Raw genomic sequence first — 24,384 nt, forward strand, 5'->3', positions numbered from 1 at the left:
TATATTCCTCTTTATTCATTGCATATTTATAACATGTATATGTACATTTGATTGTCATTGTTTGTCACTTGAGTGTCGTTTATCGCGAGCATATGTGATTTGCAGAAATCAAATAAGAATAGATTAATTCGAATCTAATTTCGATAGTTGTATCTATTTGATAAGTACATGTACGCAATGGTCGCCAGCCATTGTCAGACAATTTCAGGAACTTGGTATATACCCTTAGAGTGTGCACGTTTGATAAGCTCGGGTGTCGGAGGCGTCCCGGGGACGCCTCCCTAGATTAGGCTCATTGCACCCGGGCGTTATGAATGAGAACCGTGGAGTGATTGTGTTTGAGAGAATGCGTTTTGCCATTTTTTAAATATAGGGCCAGGTAGGTTAGGTGACTTACCTTCTGGTATGTGTGCTAAGAACGGTTAGGTAGGGCCAGGACAGGTCGTCACATTCTCAATTTGAGTAGGCGCATTTTCGCGTGACGTACCTGCACCTGTAGGACAATTCGAAGAATTGATGGCGAAGCTAGTGCAAACGATGAATGTCGTTTGCATCTGGCGTTGCTCTCTATTCTTCGGGTTTCTCTGCTTTATTTGTTCGCGGACGCGGTCGCGTCGATTAGGGCCTCGAAACGAACGTTACGCTCGAAATTCCTTTTCACGCGTGCATTGCACGACCAACGGTTTTCAGAATCGTTTGCACGGTCGCACGCGTGTTGTATAGTACGCGGTTTTCGCGAAACGTAGGGTTTCAGATCGGGCAATGCCGCCCGAAGAGAGAAGAGGCTGTAAGCCGAAGGGGCCCTGGACAAATTCTCTCAAGAGTGGGCTGCAACGAATGGCTATCCATCTTCGGATATATCTATCCGAGGATGAAAAGTCATTACTATTACTATTTTGTCACTGTACTCGCACATAGTTTTGTAGTAGTTAGTTTCTTTGGCACGGGTACACTCGTGTGTACCACACGTGCCGTGGCACCTCATCCCCCAATGATATCGGGCAATTCGCGGTTCAAATTAGCGTTGCGAACAAAAAACGATCACGGTTCGAATTAACGTTGCGAATGAGGAAAAATCGTGACTGCAATTAGATATACGGACGAGGAATTGTCACGATTTTAATTAGGTTTGCGAACAAACGATGATCGCAATTTGAGTTAGCGTTGCGAATGAGAAAGAATCGCGTTTGAATTAGTGTTGTGAACAAATACCAATCGCGATTGCAATTAGCTGTACGGACGATAAATCGTCACGATTTGTATTAGTGTTGCGAACAAATACCAATCGCGATTGAAATTAGCTATACAAATATAGTAATTATAGTTTACATTAGTGTTGCGAACGAATATCGAGCGCGTTTGCTTTCGATTTTGCAAGATCTGAATGTAGATTGCATCTATTTCCAGAATAGCGTTGCGTTCGATGAGTACTTACCGATCGCGATTGCCTTTAGTGTTGCGAACAATGAATATTTAACGCGGTTGTATTTCTATATTCAATTAGCGTTGCGAACGGTTCGCGGCCTTTATTCAATTAGTGTTGTGAATCACTGTTGGAATCACGAAACAGCTGAATCAGCTGTCCAACGTGTGATTCCCCGCAGTCAGGAATGACTGCACTCGACTATTAAAGTTAGCGTTGCGTATTATTTAACACACATAGGTGCACGGTATTCAGTTAACGTTGCGAATCATAAAGCGCCCTAATGTGGTTTCTTTCGGGAGTTTTTTCATTTTCAATTTTACATATATACATATATATATATATATATATATATATATATATATGTTGCGAATAACGAAGCACTTCGCGCGATTTTTATTGAGAATTTTTTTCATATTTTGATCAGTTAACTTCGCGAATATGAAAGCAACCTATTTGGTTGCTCTCGGGAGTATCTTTTTTTTTCATTATTATGTATTTAATAAAGTAGCGTTGCGAGAAAAGAACGGTCCACTCACGGGTTTCTTTGCATATTTGCCAGTGGACCATATTGCAATGAAATTGCAATCGTCGCGTCGCAAGTCGAGCGTTTGTAACAGAAAATATTGCTGAAACGTAGAATCGTATCTGAAATGTAATTTCTACGAATTATACATATTTATTACACATTTGGCGTATTTGTATAATAATTCTGGTACGGTGCCAGTAAAACGACGATGATGATAAATTTGACGTATTATTGTAACTTCTACAATAGAGGGTATTCGTTGTTAGGTTTGCTACGGGATGTACTATTTTTGCAAGCGCAGTTGATTTACAGAAAAATTGGTGTAACAAAGTAGTGTATTTATTTTATAAATATTCGAAGCTCTTTCAATTGATCAAAGTCGACTCGCGATCGTTGCGTAATTTAATGAACAATTGAGAGACTCGTACCGAAAAAATACGCAAGCTGCAATTCGATAGTTTCTATTGATAATAAATTTTCAATTAGAGATTACTTTTTCAAAAGTAATTTAGATTCAATCCAGTAAAATATGATTATTCCAACATCAATAACGTGAAAAATATTTTTAAATTGGTGTATTCTCGTAAAATAATATATAAAATAAAATTGAACGAATGAAAATGAAATGTGTAGATTGTTCGGTCGTAAATAGTACGCGCAATGAAATTTGTAGTAACTTTCGTTTATGTAATATTCGTGTTGTGCATCTCGTAAATTCAATTTCTATGTAACGAAGAAAAAATTACAGTTTTACTTTTTTATGTTATCATGTTTAATACGAAATACCTATTTTGACTGTGCATAATTTTGTTTTCTGTCTACTAACAAATTTTATTTTCAGCTTTTTTATTTTTTTTTTTATTTCTATGTCTACTAATCCATGAAATAGGTTTTGTTTTAGGGTATGTGTGTGTGTGTGCATATTTTGAATTGGGACTATAGATAAGCGCAAAGAAGAATGACAAATGTAAAGAAATCGAAAATGGAATGTGAGAAATTCGGAATGGAACCTAATATAGCCAGGAGGAAAAAATGGTAAAACTTGTAACATTGTGTCTAATATCTTTCAATTTATGTTTCAGGACAATCTTCGTGGCACCGATCACCAAAACAAAAAGGAAACATACAATGTTTCCTTGTATTTTTCTAGATATTTTTATTAGGTTGGATGCGAATGAAATTAAATGTTTAGTTAGGTAGGATGTGAATGAAATTAGATATTTAGTTAGGTAGGATGTCAATCAAATTAGATATTTAGTTAGTTAGGCTCTACTGGTAATTTAACATTAGCTTTTATATAGGGAGGATATTACTATTAAGCGCAATTACTAGGTTAGGTAGGAATAATTAGAATTTAATTAGGTAGGTTTGTGTTCCATTTTGCATCAACTTGTGCTCCATTTTGCATCGACTTGTGTCATAGTTAGCCTTTTCAAGGCAGATTCTTCTGAAAACTGTAACGGTTGTTGGTTCTTCAAACAACGATCCAAACACGATTATTGCTGAATCGTAAAATTCTGTGTAAATGGTAGGGTTAGAGCGGGTTTCCAAAAGCAGCAACCTCCACGTGGTGAAACCTGGGCAATGATATTGTTTTTTTATGTAATTAATCATCGCATTATGAGTAACATCGTGATGCAATAATTAATTACATAGCAAATAATATTAGCGAATAGGCTGCTATCGTACTTGTATTGTTTATTGTTTGATGAACTCGTTTGTAGCATATGTAGGGTAGGCTACGTTTTATTCATTTTATTAGATTATGAAGAAGTATGTGCACAGGTTTCGTGGAAGGTGTGATATGTATTTTTAAAATGCCCGTTAAATCGATCTCGGTTTTAACTATTTTTGAATAGGTATTAATCGGCTTGTTTAGGTTTAATTTTTATACATTTCTGGGTTCAAATTTCACACATTTATGAGTCAATTATGATGGACGCGACACTGAAATGGCAAAGGGACACCAAAACTTCCTAACACGAAAAAGCATTACCTGCAATATCTGATTCATATATTGTGACTAGAACATATTTCTGAACACAGTGCGTTACAAATCATTGATTCTATTGATGTCGGTATAATAGGTAGTATGATCTGAAATAGTACATGTAGCGCTATTTGTGGCTACTCGCCTAAGTTTGTCGAGGAATAATTGCTGTTTTAGTCGCTAGATGCCGACACAAGAACTTTATTCACTTTCCAGTAGTTTTAAATCGCATTTTTTGAAATATATAAATAATTAAAGTACGTCCGACGTTAAGGATGAATCACGTTCTATAGAATTACTAGTAATTCAATTATTTCCATAATCGAACATGAATTCTTCTATTACATTAAAAATTTATTCGACGTTAAGCTATTTGTCTTATTCTTTTGTGTAAATTATGTAATATTTAAATATAGTAATATTAATGCTTCAGAGCTGAAAGACAAAATGTCTTGAACTCTTATTCTGAATATGTTTAACCATACATTAAACAGAAAATAACCAAAAAATTGAACAAAATTATTTTACTTTTATTTTACCGCAATAAATAGGGATATTTAAAGCATTCTATATAATGTAAAACGGTGCTCTGATTATCTTATGTGATATCATTTAAAAATAACTGTCAGTTTCATGTCGATAAAATACTCGTAATACTCGTCGGCATGTTTATTTGTTTCCTAAATATGAACAAAAAAGTGAAAGTGTATTACTGAATAGTAATTATGCGTCGTATGCTCTTCAACTATTACGATACAATTTCTCAACAAGGGGATTCACCAAAAATACGTTGTTCTATTTGAAGTGTATTGTTGTTGATTATTGTCTAATTTATTGTTAATTGTAACAAACACACAAGACAGTTGCATAAGTCAAAATTTGTATACTAAATGTAGTGAAATATGTCATTTATATCAAATTACTGAAATGCGTAGCGACTTAACCTATGTAATTCAAACATCTTGTGATAATCATTAATCTGATTATTATCCATTGTGGAACTTTTTTACACTTCATGTGTAATGTTTTCTTCGTTGAAATGTAGATAAACAATATCGACATTTATTTTCTACAGGTTGTTTATGTTTCTTATGCAAAGCATCAAAATTCCAATTATAATTTCAGTGACTAATAAATTGTGAAATTGTGTTTTTACTATTTCCAACTATATTTATTTATTATGAGTGACATGGATCAATCAGAGAGTCCGAACAATGATAAACAGGGTTCATATTATGCATTATTAGTTGCATTAAAAACCATGAATGAACGTTGTCGACAATTAGAAACAAGATTAAATACTGTTGAAGAGGAAAATATGTGTTTACGACTTGAATGTGGCAAAGATGAGTCTACAGCAATTATGAAAATTAATGATAATAATGAAAAAACTATTGTACAAACTTTAAAGGTTTATATATTTATTTGAATGTAGTAAAATTCTTGTATTTTATATTTTTATGTATTATATTTTAATATAATTTTGTTAACAGGAAAAAGTAGAAGAGCTTACAAAACAAAAGTCCCAACTTACTCATCAAATTTTTATGGTAGCAGCAGAAAATCGTCAATTATGGACAAGATTAACAAAATTAACAAGAACTAATAAATCATTAGGAAGCCATTTAACAAAAATCTCTGATACACTTAAACAACATTCTCCATCGCAACCGTCGGATATTGTGGCTTATAATTTTCAAGACATTTCCTATTCTGCTAAACAGGAAGATGGTAATAAACAATTAATAATAAATAATGGTTTGTATTCAATTATAAAAGCATACCACACTTTAAATTGTACATGCACTTTTAGGGGAAAGGAAACAAAGTTTAGAGGAAATATCATTAAGGCTTATAAATAGCATTATGTTAGAAAAATCTGATCTTGAACAACAATATGCAGAAGTAAGCAAACCATATTATAATAAGCATATTATATTTCGTAAGTTATAACTATTTATATTTTATAATTACATACATAGATGGTTGAATTGCAAAATAATACTGAATTGAATTTGCAAAATGTTGGTTTCACTTACCCAGAGGATTCAGATATAGAATTAGAATTACTAAAACAACACGATACTAGATTGACACAAATGAGAAATACTTTATTAGCACAACAAACTAAATTAAAGAGAGCAGTGCAGCATTTTAAAAAGATGAAAGAAGGTAAATAGTAATACTTGATAGGTATAACAACACTTTAAAGACCTTAATTTTATATATTAATTTCACAGGAGCAATGTGTAATATTTGTCGTGTGAATGCAAACAAAAAAATGTGTCAAGCAGGTACACAATTTGATTCCGATGAAAGTTTTAAAGAACATGGTGCAACTCAAACCAGCCTGCAAACTTTAAGCCTGTGTTTAGACAAGAGTTCAAATTTGACAGATAGTGTAGAACGGGATAATAAAATTTGTCCATTATGTGGATCTTTTTATGGAAAAGCTACTTCCTTTGCAGATTTTCATGAACATGTTTTAAATCATTTTAGTACAGAAGCATCTGAAGAGGGATTTGAAGTCGTTTACAAATAACTATTTGAAATACAGGTAATGGTTGTGATTTTACAAGTTTGATTAGGAAATTGTTATGTATCTGTTGTTTTGGAAACAGAGAGGAAATGTAAATAGTACGTATATTGTCTAAAAGTGTATTAACCTTAATAGAATTGAAAGTGATTTTGATTATTGAATTTTTTAAACCATTCTAGATAAAATCTAATGGTAGCAATTATTATACATAAAAATGCAATACAAATAAAAAGATTTGATTTATCATACAAATAATGAATGTGATTGTAGCACGTATTTATTTTTATAAGTTATGAAGATACAGGAGAGTTACAATATTGCAAAATTACCTGCAATTGTAACAACAGATTCTAGAAATAAAACAAGAAACATTTTATTTTTTATATCTGTGATTTTCAGTTTATTTTGTCCTTTTAAACCTATTTAATATAAACAAAATACCTTGTTAATGCAAATTAATCTTGATCTTTATTTAAGATATGTTGTTAGGTTTCACATCTTTCTTGTCAGATGGTTCTTGTGTCGATGACTGAAGTAAATTTTGATTAAACCACTCAGGCCTCTTTTTGGGTATTTCAACAACTTTTTGGTTCTGTAAAAAAGTAATCGATTGTACATTATAGATAAAACATACATATTAGTTTTTGTGTTATATACACAATATGATTGATAACATAAATAAATTGAGTACCTTCCAAAACTCATGGGACTTTTCTTCTTTTTCTCCATCATATAGTATTACAACATCTTGCTCTACAGGAGATAATTGTAATTCTTTTTGTATTATTGTTTGTATTTCTTTTGTTTCTACTTTTATTATTTCGTAGCAATAACCTATAAAAGTTTGAAAAAGTTTAATATGTCAAAATTAAATCACACAACAAAAACCTAAATTAATATTTTCAAACATATTAAACATTTTACCACAAAGTACACCAGCTTCATGATTATGACCACATTTTCTACACATTAAAATATTAGTTTTAGGAACATGTGGTTTCCAATTAAGCTCAGGGATACCAAATCTTCTACACAATCGTTTTTCTAACGATCGTCTTTTCTTAGGTACAGCCCATAAAAATGCATCATTCATAATGTCTTTCAAAGAAGATTGTCCAGGCCAATTAATAGGCTGTGCTTGATTCATAACATGGTTACATTCAATTACACAGAGTCCTCCTAATTAAATATAAATAATACTCGTTGACATTGGAATTTTAAATCACTTTTAAATAATTACAATTTTGTATACTTTTTAAGAGGTTAAGAAAAGTTGAACACGTAAAACATTTTAGTTTCAATGTGTTATTACACAATCATGTGCAAGCGTAGCATAAAAACATTTTTGCCTTTACCTGAAGGAAAACCCCGACCAAAAATAATGTCAATTGCTTGCTCAAATGCTTGAAAAGCACGAGATAATTTACACAACAGACCATTCGCCATATTTAAAATTTACCATAGAATAATGTGTTTGCAACAAGTCGAACTCAGGGCCGATACGTGAGTTTAAGGATCATTTTCATTAAGTAGAAATTTATAGAAAATATTGTGTTATTTATTTAAGCTATAATTGCACATATGTACGTTAGTTGTGATTGTAACAATAATCATAAATATTTCACAAATTAATTTTGATTACAACATTGAAATAAAATTATCACAAATTTCTTGATTAAGTAAGGTTAATATTAAAACGGTTTTCAATAATAAATACTTATATATAGTTAAAGTTTATTCTAAATTATGAAGAAGTAGATAAACAAAAATTTTGTTGCAGATTCCAAAGAAAAAGAGGTCACTACAAGCGTTCGATTTGACATTTCTTCGAGAGTCTATCCATATTTTCTTCGGAAATACTCAATGACTGAAGTCATTTATATTTTGTAGTACGTATTGTTCGGATTAATGCTGTGCACAGCAAGTGTATTTACGAGTGAAGAAGGGAAAAGGAAAAGTAGGTGGGGGAGTGATTTTGAAGTATTGGTGGGGACTAGTGGAACTCGAAAGTCTCCACGAGTCGTACGTCGTACGACTCGTCTCACTACAGTTTTCGCTATGGCGTGTATAGGGTCGAGTAGGCTCTGTGCTCGTGCAGAGAAATTGTGCCAGTTCGGACATTTCGCCCAATTACGAAGGAAAGTTTCAACGACATGTGTCAAGTCACGACCCAGAATCGACCAGCAGACCAGTACTTTGATTCAACATTGTCAGGTACGTTGATTTCGCTTTTCGGTGTTGCCACAATGCACGAAAAATCTTAATTGTGGTCAACTTAGGTTTGGTGCTAAATTTGCAAATTTCTTCTACGCTTGCATAGCATCAGTATTATGCGATACACTCATATATTCCTCCTATTTCATTCATTTTTAATCGAATATTACAAGCAATTCACGTGTTGTTACCGACATAACCTATTCTCGCTTCAAATTTAAGAAACATTTTACACCATTATTCGTGGTATCATTTGGTGTGCCACGTGTAGTTCCCGCAGACATTTAGAGAGAAAAATATAAGATAATCGCCAATATTAACGAAACATTCGGCACGGACAATTAAATTCATTTTTCTGGTCTGTACAAATTACATAATGCTCGTAAAATGTGTCGGTAAATCGGCGTCACAGTATTGGAAAAATTAAGTCTTGAAAAGTAAATAACTGTTTTCCGTATGTTTATTTGTGCATTGGTATTCTAATGATAGATCCCCGTGTATGTCAGTGGAATGTCATTTATATAGATTATTTACTTTAAAATTTGTAAAGCATGTTTTTGTCCGGCTGAGCTGTCAGCTGTTCCCAGCAGACGACCTAGTTGGCGTCTGCTGCGGACGTAGTTCATATTAACACCATAAAACATTATTACCGTACAAATGTTAATAATTTCTCGAGAAGAGGATTTTCTAAAATAAACCTCCAATTATGAGTCGCTGTTTTTGTCATAATATTGCCTAATTGTGTTTACAATGTCATTTAATCTTTCTATTGACTGATTGAGCGACGCTCGACCATTGAACGCATGCGCGGAAAACAAATATGAACGTATTCCATACACTGTGTACAGCACGTGCAAATACTGGAATATAAAATTTCATTAAATTGACATCGTAGCAGCGAAAGAGAAATAAATTAATTGTTCGAAATAATAAATAACTATTCGTTATTATCCATTCGGTTATAGAATATTAACTTCTCGCCAACAATTTCTAATTCCATCTGAATTTCTAAGCACCTTAATGGCTTCTAACGAAAGTTTTCCATAAATTGTTCGGCGAACATCCAAACGAATTGCAGGACTTTCACTGCTGGAAAGTGACACAGAGACCGGATTTTGAAATCTTCTTTCAATAGCTCGCAATTCGTAGACACTGGTTCGGCACATCGGCAACGGCTAATCGTCGTTACTTATTACGCAAGACTTAGGTAAACGATGACTCGTTGGTCGGGCGTTGCTCGACCAGAGATTCTTTTTCTCTATTTCAAGACGATGGGTGGTTAATATTATCGAAATCAGCGAGAACCGGTCGCGGGGACAACGCGACGAATTTCAAGTCTCGCTTCTCGTAAGTAGGCTAACTGGCCCGTGAGATATCCTTCTTCGAGCATGGTTAACCCATGGTATCCACGCTCTTGACTTTCTCGGCTTGTTCAGCTGTGCTCTGCGTGTATAGATCTCCGCTCTTACTCACTGAATCACCTACGAATCGAGAGTTATTATAAAGCCTATACGTTTTCTACGGTTTTCTATCAATTTCTACAATTTAAACAGTACTACAGAGTATTTGTAACAAATAAATAGCACAAAGTGTTGTTTTTAATTTTTGTCGCTCACACTGTCGTTTATTATCGAGAAATTTATATTTTTGTTAAAATTTATCAGACGTAGTAAGACGATTTATGTGTAGTTTGTACGCGTCATTTTATCAATTCGTTGTTACAATTCATTGTCAAAAGATACGTCAAATATCGCAACCTAAGCATTTGTCCGAAGACAATTGTCTAGTACTGTAATTTGAAACTTTTTCGTATGTTTCTTCGTTTTGGAGAAATTAAAATTTGAAAACTCAGTCAAGCGTACGTGCACACATTCGTTACCTATATAATTTATCATATCTATCTCTGTGTTCTGTTATATAGCGGTATAATTTCTTTTCTACCATTACTGTCTTTCTGAATTTTCATATTTCTCAACTCATTAGAATATTACGATTAAATATTGGGTGAAACTATTTCCGATGATTGGGAAAAGCAACTTCGATCACTTTCTCTCGGATTATTTTCAGTATAAAAGAATCGAAATGCTCGCATCAACAAATCGTAAATCATTTTATTAACGACGTAGCTATTTTTATTTCATAAAATCGTGGACACGAACATTTATACGAACACCGTTCGAGCAAAATTTCAATGCATGATAGTGGTATCATCGCTGGTCTCGGAGCGTTAACTCGAATAAAATGGACATCGAAGGAATATTATAGCGTTGTAAAGCTCTTCTTTGCTATAATGAATTGTTCTATACGTTAATAAACGTCAGTCTGGGATTCTAATCGCTCAGTGCGTGTTAAAAACACGACGATGAAGGTAGTGTCAAACTCGTGACGAAGAACGTTTAACATTGATTTATTAACAGCTCGTAAAATTAAGTTTGCTATTATTGTTAATGTAAATTAAGGTCATCAACACTGATTTGCAAGTTCTGTTTCATAGCCGTCACTCTCCATAACTCGCATACTGTAAGGAAGATTTCCTTCATTGACGCACAGCGTTTGTGCTTTTGGTATGTCAATCCTGTGAACGTTCTACGTGTGTACGCACGCATAGGAATGCGTGAATAGTTTTACAATGTGATTATTATTAAATTACTGCGTACTGTATCCGATGAGGCGGCTCCGTGAATTAACATAGAAGCCCCGCGTTGGCGTTTCTGAAACACTCAGTACAGTTTTACTTTAGAGACCATTGAAAGCTAACCAGCGATGTCGAATTATTCCTTACATTGAATGCAGTTAGTTGCACCATTATATCGAACGAAACTCATTTTCATAGTGTTCAGAATTGTTGGTACAGATTTGAACGGCGAATAAAGTTTATGAAAATAAAATCAATAATTGTCAGTATAGTTTCGAGAAGTTATTTCTTTGGTATAAAGCGCAAGTTATCGAGGAAGTAATAAAGTTTATGAAAATAAAATCAATTATTGTCAGCATAGTTTCGAGAAGTTATTTCTTTGGTATGAAGCACAAATTATCGAGGAAGTAATAATTGTTAATATATTTGTGTCAAGTTATTTGTTCGATTGTAAATAATATAATAGACGTTTTGCATAAGGAAGTGATGTCTTCTGTGATCAAAATTTTCGATAGAATATTTTTATATAATTTTCAGCGTGTTCTAACTATTTATTTCCCATTGGTTTATAACAGTTACTAGGTCATACATTAGCTGTGTCACGTTGAGGTCTCTAGACGTTGAACATTGTACAGTATACCCGTAGTATATACGGAATTGTTTTCATTTCTTACGTAAAATGTGGAAAAAAAAAGGTATACATTATTGTTCCATTTTAATGTCACTATTCAAAAGTACAAATCTTCGAATATCATTCCAGTTATAGAAAATGGAGAAAATGGTACCCTATTGTATTGCTTTATTAAAATACTTAAAAAAAATTCTGTTATCTTCAACAATTTTTTTTATAGAAACTCGCTGACACTTTACGCGACTTACCTGGTGTGTTATCTGCACCGTAGTCGCGAAGCAAAAAATTGAATACCTCTGTAATGATTGATCTTCATTTACATATTTATGAAGACTTTTTGTTCACTTCTGTGATTTTTATTAGCCAGATGAGTCTCCGTAGCTATAATTCTGATACACTTTGTACAATCAGGTGAAACATTCACATTGCTCCGACAGTCACCTAGCCACTTTTTTTAGTATCGTATCCGGTTACTGGCTTCTGACGTTTCATCGAACACACCGTGCTCTCAATGCCATTGCAATTAGGGTTATATTTATTTCTCAAGGATATTTATTTAGTATTTTCTCGTCCGAAATACTTTCTCCGGTAAACGGTTGTATCGTTCTCCAGGTCATCCATTTCAAATGACCACGAACATGTACTCGTGACATTTACGAACCTTCACTTCGACGTGAATTTTTTCTTTGCAAGTTAACCTTTGACTACTTTTATACGTAATTTTTATGCATAATACGGCGCCAATTCAATCGTTGCCTTCCTTTGACCTTAATTTATATATATTTATGGCATTACATTAAATAAATAATTATATTTTAGCAACACACGTGCAGTGGTTACAATGTAAAGATCGTGTCATATTATTACATATTTCAAATTATTTGCTTTGGTCGTCGCGAGAAATCTTTAAGATGATGTGGATATTCTACCACTTTACATTATAACCGTTAAGAATCCAAAAGTAGGATTTTTGAAAGAAAAATTTTCCTGTTTCTTTTTTGGTTTAAATCGATTGTTCGAGTAGACGTCATTCCTACACGTGTTTAAGCTCATCGGCCAATAGAGACAATTTGGTGTTCAATGAGACGTAGTGTTGAAATTGAGAAACTAGAAGGGAAAAATATTGGTAAAAAAAACTCCTAAAATAGGAAAAGAAAAGATAAATTAGCCATTTCAGAGAATGCAAGTAGGTTGTTAAAAATGTGTGCAATCAAAGAGATTGAACGGTTACGGATTTTTCGGAGCGCTTAAATCTTCATCCGCGTTCTCCTCACGAGCGCGTAACTGGCGCTGAAAGAACGGAAATCCGTTACGATTTTAGAGACCGCGCGAGGTATTTGAAACACAAGGTAAAATTGTTCCGTTGTGGGAGAACCGGTCTCGCGTGTCCGATTTCCACCGGTTTCTTTTTCTCTCGTGTGCGAGCAGTAGTTCATACGAGAAAAAAGAATCGTGGCTTATCGATAGGCTGAAATTAACGCCACGCGTTAGGCGAAAGAGATTTGCGTTACGTGGCGTTGATTTTCCACCCAACCTCGTAGCGTGGAAAATTTGTAACGCGTGTTGTTGCCCAATGGAGATTAATAACTGTCCACGCCAACGACTAATTAGCAGGGCACTCGCCAATTACCATACGAGCGGAAATATATAATTTAACTCGCACGTGTCGTTAAGTATCGATAAATAGATGTGTTTTGTTTGTATCCAATGGGCACGGTTTTTGTGCCCATTGACGAGGTAGGAAACGGGGGGAGGGAATCGATCAGAGATCACCCAGAGGCTACCGACACGCTTCAACCTACATTCTACATTTTTATACTCCTCTTCACGGCGATCGTTCCTGGAAGAAGTCGAGTAGACAAAGAAAAAGTTCGTGCAAGCTTACATTCGAAACATCTGTACGAAATAGTTACAAACATTCGTACAATTACAGACAGAATTGTCGATTAAAAAAAATTCAAAAATCGTAGGTCAACGATGGATCGAATCAACCAGTTCTGGATCTGAACCAGTTTCATTCTGCTTCAGAAACTATTAATGGATCTGTCATTTCTTTCCACGATATTCATGGGTGACATTCTTTCCATGGTATTCATTCGTCAATTTTTGATGAGCGTGTCTATAGGAATCGTAAAAAACTTAATAGAAATTGAAAAATTATTTTTTTTTATCCCTACAGACTTTTAGATTAACAATCTTATTCGTAATTTTTGCAAAACGATTTTTCCGTCTGTTTGGAGCAGCGGACAAAACTCTCTGCTCGAGATGAGGAGGGATTCGATCAGAGATCACCCAGAGGCTGCCGACACACTTAAACCTACATTCCGCAGTTTTATGTTCCTCGATCGTTTCTAGATCCACGAGGCTGCTCTCGAGAGCCTATGGCGAATAAAATGATCGACGTACATCGTGAACGGTGGATCGTTTCGCAAGCGCGACAAATTATTGCGCGATGGTGCTGCCGAACCATAATGCCGGTTTATTCAGGAGAAGATCGCGTTTCTTCAGCTCGTTCTTGCGACAGGAGGATTACCTCTTCACCTGGCAGCGCCATCAATGTATATACACACTGTCCCTCAAAAATCTTGAGACACATGCTTGTTTTCGAGAAAACTCGTCCCGTGGAGTGGATTATGAATTTTAAACTATATTTATTGCCTAATAGAATACGTTCATTGTTATTCGTTTAGTACAGGAATGATCGGTTTAATAATTGAATCATAATATGAGGGTAACTTGATCGATCGAGGAGTAACTTGAACTTTTTGAAAAAAGTTTTTTTTTTCGAATTTTTGAATTCCCCTTATTCTTGTCGTATTTAAACACATGGAAAATGAGAATTTCCAAAAGTACCTTGTATTTCATCCGGTTGGGTGTATATCACCCTAACCTCCTAATCCCAATACGCGATATAGAGATTAATATCTCTATAAAGCTCTCTCGATCGTTTCCTTAATTTATGTAACGGTTAACGCAACTGAAGGAATTTTTTTTTCAGTGCACACAGAATCATATTTCTCGAGCTATTTCCTTTCGCCTCGTGCACACACCGACGTCATCGGCGAACGTCTATCTAGTTCACACATTGTCGAATAGTACGGTTACCAAATATCGCGAAAACCGAACGAAAACAACGTAATCGCCGAACAATTCAGAAAAATATTATTCTACTTGTTGTATGTGTACATTAAACTATAAATTTACAAAATTTTATTTTCCTTCTTGGAAAGAAAGAAAGAAAGGCAATATTTTGTATTGTTTAACGGTTGCATGCAGAAACAACATTCTCCTTCAACCTCAATTTTTTCTTGAATAAATTCTCGGAAGAACATCATTAAAGGAATTATCGAAAACCGGTCAGACAGAATTGAAAACGTCAAGTGTACTTAATTAGCAGTTTCTAAGGATACAGAGCACTGTCAAGTACAGAAATCCTGTTGTTAGTATTTATTTAGTTATTGTTAGCACTGTGGTCATAAATACTCATCAAGTGTCAATTATAAGAATTCTTTATTTCGAACGATGTATTTTTAGTTACGGAAGAAGAAAAAGATTATTACCCAAGAGTTGTTTTACAATCAAAACGACGAGTTAAGAATAGTACAAGTCCAAAATTAGCCATTTTTAAATCTCGAATTTACATATAAATGCGTAAAACTGCACACTGGTATCAAGAACAGTCTAAAAGAAATACCCGTGTTTAACGAGTGCAAAAATGTTGTTTCTTCAAATGTCTTAAAATTACTTTTAGGTACTGTTTTTCAAATCATCGATTCAATTTAAACAAAAACTAGAATTTATGGAGAACTGTTTCAAGGTCCACTAAATACTGAATAAAGCATTTTCGTAAATGTGTAATAAGGAGATTGAGAATAGTAGATATTCGGGTGTAAAATATTTGTGATTCATCTAGACAATACGTATAGTCGTTTGGTATAGTCATTTTGGAACGTGGTGCATCAGATTACCATTCTTCTGCGAAAAGAAAACATAGCGTGTTTACATTTTCTCCCCTCCCACGGTCCATCGCCGCTTGTACGATCGCAAGCAAGGATCCTCATTGGTCGAGCCATTGGGTCGGGGGAGTGGCAACGAATACGGAGGAGCGAAAATGTAAACACGCTGTGCCTTCTTTTCGCAACCGAATGCTACTTTTCCACTTCGCCGCTTATATAACACGGTTGTTGTCGCTGAGCGTGAAATTCGTAGGATTGCAATAATGTACATAACGGTGCACAATATAAAATGTAAGTCATCGATTTACCAGGCCTGATACTTTTGCACCGTTTAACACACCTTTCACTCCTTGTTTTTACGCGAACAGAGGAGCGGTTAGACGACAACGAGATCAATGTCCACCGCGTCTGCGAGCACGAGTGATGTCTGCGACGACCGCTTAGATAACAGGGGAATGGACGATATCAGGTTGCTCATCAAATTACGCAATAATATATGTGCTTCTTTGTGAAATAATTGACGTGACAAGTCTTCGTTCCAAAGTTTTGCAGTAAACTATCAGCGACTATTAATTCTGAAAATTCTACTAACAATTTAACGATTAGGTATCAATTATCTTGGCTATACAATATTTGGATTTTGGAGATACAAGCAGTAACGACTTGTAATACATTTTTGAATCTGTACGTTTTTGAAGTTAGAATTAGTAATATCATCGAAGTTTACGTGTACTTACTAATTAATCTTTAAATGAATATGGTTGTAAAACTAGAATATATTTATTCTTTGTGTACATAAACGTTAGTAGGTGCTAGCGTCGTGTTGTGAATTTTCACAACATATTGTTATTAATTTTCATTTATTTCCCAGCCAATAACTGTCCATTGCACCGAGTAAAATAATTTCTTCTCAATTTTATTTGTAACTTTGGAAAAATGTATGCATTTAGGATTTAATCCGTAAAGGATTAAACAGTGTAGGAGTCGAACATTATTTTCTTAGAATCGAGTAATACCTGTAAAAGTTAACGATAGGAATGGTTATGTATAAAAGTTGAATTTTATAGTAAGTATCGAGTTTCCAGGAAATAATATTTGAACCTTTCTAAACTACGGAAACCATAGAATGTAGATCCGGTTGAAGAAACTCAGTTCTCGAAGTATTCATACAGACTAGACAAACTGCGTACAGGTGTACAAAAATATTGCAGTAAAAATTTCACAAGTTTTGAAAATATTCTACCGTTTACTGCATTCCATTATTTAAATATTAATTACTTTTAAATATAGGCATATACAAGTAAACACGAAACGTATTGATAGTGACATAGTTTTACCTTGCGCGTGTATAGGCGACTCATTACACTGCAGACGTTGAATTTACTTGCAAACGTTCTCGTATGTTCGAAATTCGATCGTTACTTCGTAATCTCATGCATTTAAAATGTATCTTCTATATTTATATTCAAGGTAAATTCAATTTATTGTCAAATATCGACATGCTGGATTATTTATCGATTCTAGTTATTAGATTCATGCATACAAAACGTCATCTTCTCAATCATTAATGACGGAAATAATCTGCGCGTGATTTTTGTTTACTTTTTTCAACGATAGCTTCATTATTTTTCCAAGAATTCATTTCGTGAAGAATAATCTAAATGCTTAAACCAATAAGGAGTATGTTGTCACACAACAAGATTTAATATAACAAAGATCTAATTGGAAACCACAAAGAAAGAGCATTCAAAGGTGCGAATTACGCAAATTGTGTATCTGATTGTGTTGTACAACGAATGTAGAATTTTTTTTGAAAGTTATGGAACTTTTTTCGTTTTTAAATCAACGTCTAACAATTGTCGATGAAATGTAATTTAATATTCTATTATATTCAGCCATTTAACACACACGTTTACCTTGACTCACCATAACTTATAGCTCAAAGTTCATGGTGAAAAATTGTTCGAAGGACACTTTATCGCGTAACTAGGCGATTATGTGATCAATAATCTATCTAACGACGAGTAATTACGTGAATAGTTTGAATGATGAAATATACCGTTATTAACCTAATACTTCCGATTAACTTATCCAGTCTTGTGTTGCATGCGTCCGAGTGAAAAGTTTTTTTTAGCTTGGCAATCATTTGATCGGTAATCTACATAATGACGATTAATTACGTAGACACTATAAATGGAGAATCTCGGTATATGCATAGGAAATAACCTATGGGATATGTGTGATTGAAGACAGAGTAAAATCTACCTAATAAAATTCCAATTAGGTGAACAACCAGGTGCAAGAGAATTGCTCGGCGAGGCCATCAGAGAAATGTTGACTAGCGAGCATCATTTCCTGCAGATCGTCATTATCGCGGTGTAATTTACAAATACGTAAGCTTTGAGGTCGGCCTTTAGGTAGAGACATAATTGAAGAGAACGGCCGCGATGTGCAGAGGAACGTGACACTGCTGTTCTAGGTATCTACGAGAAACCGGTATTAATGGTACACTAATCGAGTTAAAGAATCTGCTCCAGTTGCAATTATGGTTCGATCAATGCCTCTACTCGGATAGCTTTATCTAGATCCCATGAGAAAACTTTTGAGAACTGATACGAGATTATAGAACTAGTTGAGTAATTAGCGGTTGGTAGCTCCTGATTAATTTTATTTCATATTTCCTAATCTTTGAATGAGTCGGCAACTCATAGCGTAGTCACATTTCCTGTAGGATTTTTCAGATAAATATTCAGATGGAAAGAGTACATTGATTCGGTGAAATCTTGTTCATTAAGAGCAATTTCTGGAAAATAAAGTATAACGTCGCGGTTAAATTAGCGACAATTGTTTTCATTTTAATAAATAATATTTTCCCGAAGAAAAATTGTTCTTAACCCGGAGAAAGTAACTCTTGACGATCAAAGATTAAAGAAATCCATTTCGATAATATTCGTAGGATTGTTAAGAGCAAAAATTTAGGATTAATTGTGCTGATTAAAATGCAATATCGAGTCCAGAATGAAGAATTGGCCAAGTTTGCAAAACGAGTATAGATGTATTTTACCCGTGTCTTGAAGTTTAATTTTATCACGTACATCTCACTATTTGGAACGAGACACTTCTACATGTTCTCTTAAATTCTGATACGCACAACCGTTGGAAATTAACAGTTATCGAGAGAGAGAGAGATAGATAGATAGATAGATAGATAGATAGATAGATAGATAGATATATAGATAGAGAGAGAGAGAGAGAGAGAGAGAGAGAGAGAGAGAGAGAGAGAGAGAGAGAGAGAGAGAGAGAGAGAGAGAGAGAGAGAGAGAGAGAGAATAATAAGAGTCCCTCGAAGCAACAGGTTCTAACCGTCGAAAAATTTGACGGGGCTACCGTTATCAGGATCACTGTCGAAAGGAGATCGGTACGTGATAGATTCTCCATTCAGGGAGTGTTTGTGATTCATCCACGGCTCAGTGTGCGTCAATTGAAACGCTGCCTGCATGAATGAACGCGGATCGTCTGAATTCGTTGGTTGTCGCGCGTCGCGAACGAAGGAGCTATCTCACGCGTAACACCCGCATATCAATCAGACACGCACAGCATCGTGATGATTGCTGAATACTGTTATGGAATGCGGTCTATCTCTCCGCGGATCGTTTAACCACGCGATTTTTACATAACGCGCGCGATGCAGCTGCTTACCCTATCCGTGTGCATTACTATTCATTGTACGAATCATTCGAGGTTTTTTTTTTTTTACTTAAGAAATCGACCAAGCGTCCCGTTGTGGCGACACACTTCTTGTCGAGTCAGTTCGTGCAGCTATCTCTGCAGTCATAGGAATTTCTGAATAATTCTTCTATGCACATATTACTCATCAATATGACACCCTAGTTACGTGATGTGTTCAACGCGTAAGCGGTTTTTTTTTTGTCCACTTAACCGTACCCATCGTATCATTGTAATATACCGATTGTGACTAGTTAAAGCTATTATAATAAATACAGTATTGCATTTCCTTAATCGGTTCATTCTATTGTAAAGTTGAAAACACATTTTTTGTCCAAAGAGACTTTGAGCGTACACTCGAAAAGAAGAATGTTTTAAAGTTAAGTGTATTTTTTTAGTTGACAATGTTTGAAACATTCTCCGTGGAAATTGTCTAGTCTCGTTTAATAGAATCCTAACCATGTTGCCTAGTATATAGACAACTCCAGGAATCTTTAAACATCTGAAGAAGATTCAATGAGATACGATACTTAAGGCTTTCACGGTTCCTGCTCTTGCAGTTAGGTTTGTTAAAGGCGTCCAAGTGTTAATCTTGTCCTTTTGAAGAAGGATGGACCGATGCCAACGTCTGTTTTATGGTTGTTCGTCTACCCAGGTCATCTGTGTTCATATGACGGATGATCGATCATCGACTATACTGTTTAATTGGTCAGTAGATTAATTGGGTGCTCAGTTGATAGCTCAATGGAAAGTGAGTTCTTCGGATGTTATTAAGTTCTCCAATTTCTTTGTTTTATTCGTACAAAAATTTTTAATTTACTCTATCTCGCTTACCATTGCTTTTACAGCGAAAAAGCACGTAAGAAAAGTTGTTAAAAATTTCGAAGCTTTTTCATCCTACACAAATTTTCGATAGGATCAATAACAGCCGAGAGATCGACCTTAATTTTCCTCCCTCTAATATATATTATACTTTATAAAAAGATTGAAAATATATTAAAACAATATTTTAGCCAGTTAATATATATAAATAGAGTTTGGGGTCTTGTATTGAACGAATGGAAGTCTACCTTGTTGCAGCAAGTAAAGCTTTCGAACATTTATTATAACCGTCGTAACAATTGATAATAATCTCTGAACGTTTGTAACATTTCGATGAAACACTTTTGGATGTAAGTTTATGTGAACTATTTTTTATTTACATGACCTCGTTAACGTATCCCTGACCTTTCCGGACACCCTGTATATCGCTGCCATATTTAAATATTATACACACCTTCTTTTCGATGTCCTTCCGCGCTTCCTGGAGCTCGCGATACTCAAGCGAATAATTTCATTTCCAAGAAATTCTCGAATTCTTCCGTTACGGTCTCCTTCCTCGCAAAAAAATTCATCAGTCGCGAAGAATTTTATCGCGAATAACGAGCAACCAGTCGCTCGTTGGATTTTCTAAACGGTTTTTTTCACGACAGGTGGCGGTCATTCATTCCAATCTTACGCAACCGTATCGCGGGCTGGAATTCGGCACTCATCTTGATTCCTAAATGTCCCATGGACATAACGGGACGATAATGGCACGGTCGTGTCGGGATTACGAAGGGTCGTCTGTGTTCAGCAATCGATTGAATTTTTTCAAATCGTACGATTAGAATATTCGAATCAACGACGTTGATTCAATGGATACAATCTCTCATTCACCGTGCGATGATGGTCAATGAATGCTCCTTTAACTTTACGAACGCTATTCAATCGATGCTAAAATTGCACAGATTTTTTTGTATGTGCGGCTCGTGCTGAAAGTTGAAAGATCAACAAACGAGAGAGGAATGAAGGAAGACAAGTGGGATAAAAAGAATGAAAAGCTATCTGTTGAAAATTATTTATCTTTATTGCATGGAAATAAAGTATTATAAATTAATGATAAGTAATGATTAAGAAAAATTTATGATCGATACTAATGCCAATGAATTGTAATGACACACTGGTTAAGGTACGAAAGAAACAGTATTCGTTCGTTACAATCGTTGTAAAAATTATTATTGCTTCAATAATTTTTTTATTCCCTCCGATGGACAAAATTATCGTAAGTGTAATGGGGTTTTTTAAATCATTATCTACCATTCATCTGTTTCACTTTATTTTCTTTCTTTTTTTTTCTTCCATCCCCTATTTCTTGACCTCTTAAGGTCAGACTAGCTTTCAGTAACATTTTTAATTTATATTTTCATAATTTTTGTAACATTTACTTTCGAGCTGCGTAAAAAGATTTGCGCGATTTTAACATTAATTGATTAGTGTTTCTTGTTTGTTTATTCCTCGGGTTTAAGGAATAGTTTTTTGTCTCCTCGCGCTCTCACATTGTATTAATTTTTTATAATTAAGTCTGTAATAATAGATGCGGTTTGATGCTCTGGTATTCCTTCAGTCATGCTATAAAATTAGAAACCATCGTACTAATAGTTTCATATATTTGAAACACTTTTGTTTGTACAGTCGAATGGAAAAACGCTTTAAAATTAATTGTTTTTGATCCTTTGTGATTCATTTATTTGCACGTAAGAAGCTGCGGTCGTATACCTGGTGCACACGTGTTCGGAAACCAGAATTCTAAACATCGTTTTGTTTGCCGTGGGCTAAATATATGCGCACAAAAAATTAATACCGTCTATTTATATACGCGTATTAATCATGCGCGTTGTTTATTTTTTAACCGTGTAGAACGTGATTTCAATCTCCGGTTATGTACGAAAGAAACCCAATATAAATTTTACCGCGATTTAGATAGCCTAAGATACCTGGAGATTCCTCAAACAAAAAAAGGTTCCTAAAAATTCAGGTGGAGTTCAAATAATAGAAACAAAAAAAGGATTATTCATCTTTATCGAACGTTTTGGCGCGGTGTTGGTGTACATATGCGTTCTTTTAATCTAATCTCTACTTCCGGCTACATTCACGTTCTACTACATCATTGGAACAGAGTAGGTTAGCACTTAGCACTCGTCACGATTCTAACGCTTCTATTCCTTGGAAGAATTCCTTCACTATTCTCGGCTATGAGAAATCGTCTGTGTTGGTCTATTTTAAGTAGTACGGGGACTACTTGTCGAATTTTTTCTATATTCGAATACTCGAATACTTTGGACATTCAGGTTATCGGCAAATATAATTCGAATACTACTTGAATACTTGAAAATTCAAATATTTTATGCACTGATCAAGCATTTGAATACTGCCATATGGATTACAAATCAAATAGTCTTGGTTCAAGTATACGAACACTTCTTTGTTTGAATAATGGTAAAATATTCGAAAGACGATAAATTGATTATTCGAAGTTAATTCGTAATATTGAAATACTCAATTACTCGAAGTTATTTCTTTTGAAATGAATAAAAATTCAGTCTGATATTGATTCGTAAGATCCATCGATTTTGTGAGATCGAATACACATAAAGATAAGATGTAACTAAAGTAAATATGTGCGTAAGTTACGTAGTTACGTTTTTAGTAGTTACGTAGTATGTATACGCAAATTATAAGATATTAGCGACAGGAACAGGTAGCATTGGAGAAATAATTCAGATTTAACGTTTCAGAAATTTTCCATTTTCATTGTTGTATTATTAAAACGGGCATAAATCTTATTTGAACTTTACAAACAAAATAAGGTCGTAAGAAATATTTACGGTGTTGGTATAGTGACACTTTGTAATAATAAAGTTTTCTCGACTAGTTTAACTTATTTTATTCTAACTTTTGGGCTATTTAAATATTTTGTATATTACACCCATTTGACAGTATACTAAACGAAGGCAAAAAAATCAAACAATCTTGAATATTCAAAATTACTCGAAAACGTAGACACGTGCGATAGATACGTCATTTATTTCACGCTCACGGACAGTGTCCTCTAATAGCATAAGCTGCAATACAAATTACAAAGGTAAACAGGAAACAGGCTCTGTTAAAGCAATAGTACCTGCAAGATGCAGGTGCGAAAATCCATGAGAAGATAAACGTTATATACAAAGAGAAAGCATATATAACTTAAGTAACAAAAATAAAGTAATAACAATGGAAATAAAAGTACAAATAATAATAGTACGCACTAGTATCCCCGAATAGGTTAACGGAGAGTCATCGAGATCCTCGCGGGTGTCCTCCACATTGATCGTTCTCCTTTGTTCGATTTAATGTTTGAAACTCATGTCCACGTGGTTAAAAAAAAAAAAAGAAAAAATAAGAATCAACCCGCCTCGATTCCACGTTCGTACCCTGCCAAACTCTTCCGCATTTTTTTTTTTTTTACAAAATGCAAATAGTCGCGAGTGATCTGTGCGACGAGTTATCTGGTAGGCGTTGAAGGAGACCTTGCGTCGCGCATACGCGATCGTTCGCGAAATCTCATTCGTAGTCGTACAGTGACTCGCCATCCAAGGTCCAAGGAGTTCTCTGTCACGTCCTGTCTCGTCAATTTGTGCGGTATGTCCAGAAATACATTCCTTTAGGGGCTGCGCGGAGGGACGGGTGAAAAGTGAACTCCTTGAGCGAAGTCGTTTGCTCGAAAGATCTCAAGGTTTGCTTTCGGTTTCGCTCGATTTGCTATTAGCTTGTCTGGGAACCATTACCGCCTTTAGCACCGGACAAACAGGGTCCTCTTGCCCTGGGCCTGGTACTCAAGGGGCCTCGCGCTTGTTAGTTACTTCTATACTTTATAAGAAATAAATGAACGATATTGTAC

At 34.8% G+C, this 24,384-nt stretch overlaps 3 protein-coding genes across 7 annotated transcripts in view; 2 read left to right on the forward strand and 1 right to left on the reverse strand.

The window, feature by feature from the left end:
* Positions 1-4,414: 4,414 nt before the first annotated feature.
* On the forward strand, positions 4,415-6,654 carry Spn-f (C2H2-type zinc binding domain-containing protein spindle-F). Its single transcript, XM_076318268.1, has 5 exons — positions 4,415-5,353; positions 5,436-5,673; positions 5,756-5,847; positions 5,925-6,114; positions 6,183-6,654. Exons 1-5 carry the CDS (start codon positions 5,123-5,125, stop codon positions 6,482-6,484), a joined length of 1,053 nt encoding a protein of 350 aa, XP_076174383.1. The 5' UTR covers positions 4,415-5,122; the 3' UTR covers positions 6,485-6,654.
* A 27-nt stretch (positions 6,655-6,681) lies between these two features.
* Mrpl32 (mitochondrial ribosomal protein L32) lies at positions 6,682-7,930 on the reverse strand. Its single transcript, XM_076318269.1, has 5 exons — positions 7,837-7,930; positions 7,406-7,660; positions 7,173-7,315; positions 6,923-7,073; positions 6,682-6,831 (listed from the first exon to the last, which is right to left on the reverse strand). Exons 1-4 carry the CDS (start codon positions 7,925-7,927, stop codon positions 6,954-6,956), a joined length of 609 nt encoding a protein of 202 aa, XP_076174384.1. The 5' UTR covers positions 7,928-7,930; the 3' UTR covers positions 6,682-6,831; positions 6,923-6,953.
* Positions 7,931-8,386: 456 nt separating this feature from the next.
* Positions 8,387-24,384, forward strand: part of Qless (decaprenyl diphosphate synthase subunit 1 qless) — a 62,702-nt gene continuing 46,704 nt past the window's right edge. For 3 of the 5 annotated variants that reach the window (XM_076318263.1, XM_076318264.1, XM_076318265.1), the window contains exon 1: positions 8,387-8,695. In XM_076318263.1, the coding sequence (XP_076174378.1) occupies positions 8,390-8,695 (306 nt within the window). In that variant the 5' untranslated portion in view covers positions 8,387-8,389. The remainder of the gene's footprint in view (positions 8,696-24,384) is intronic. The other 2 variants (XM_076318267.1, XM_076318266.1) reach the window with 2 other exon arrangements.

This window comes from Ptiloglossa arizonensis, chromosome 8 (assembly GCF_051014685.1).
Source record: "Ptiloglossa arizonensis isolate GNS036 chromosome 8, iyPtiAriz1_principal, whole genome shotgun sequence".
NCBI lineage: Eukaryota > Metazoa > Arthropoda > Insecta > Hymenoptera > Colletidae > Ptiloglossa > Ptiloglossa arizonensis.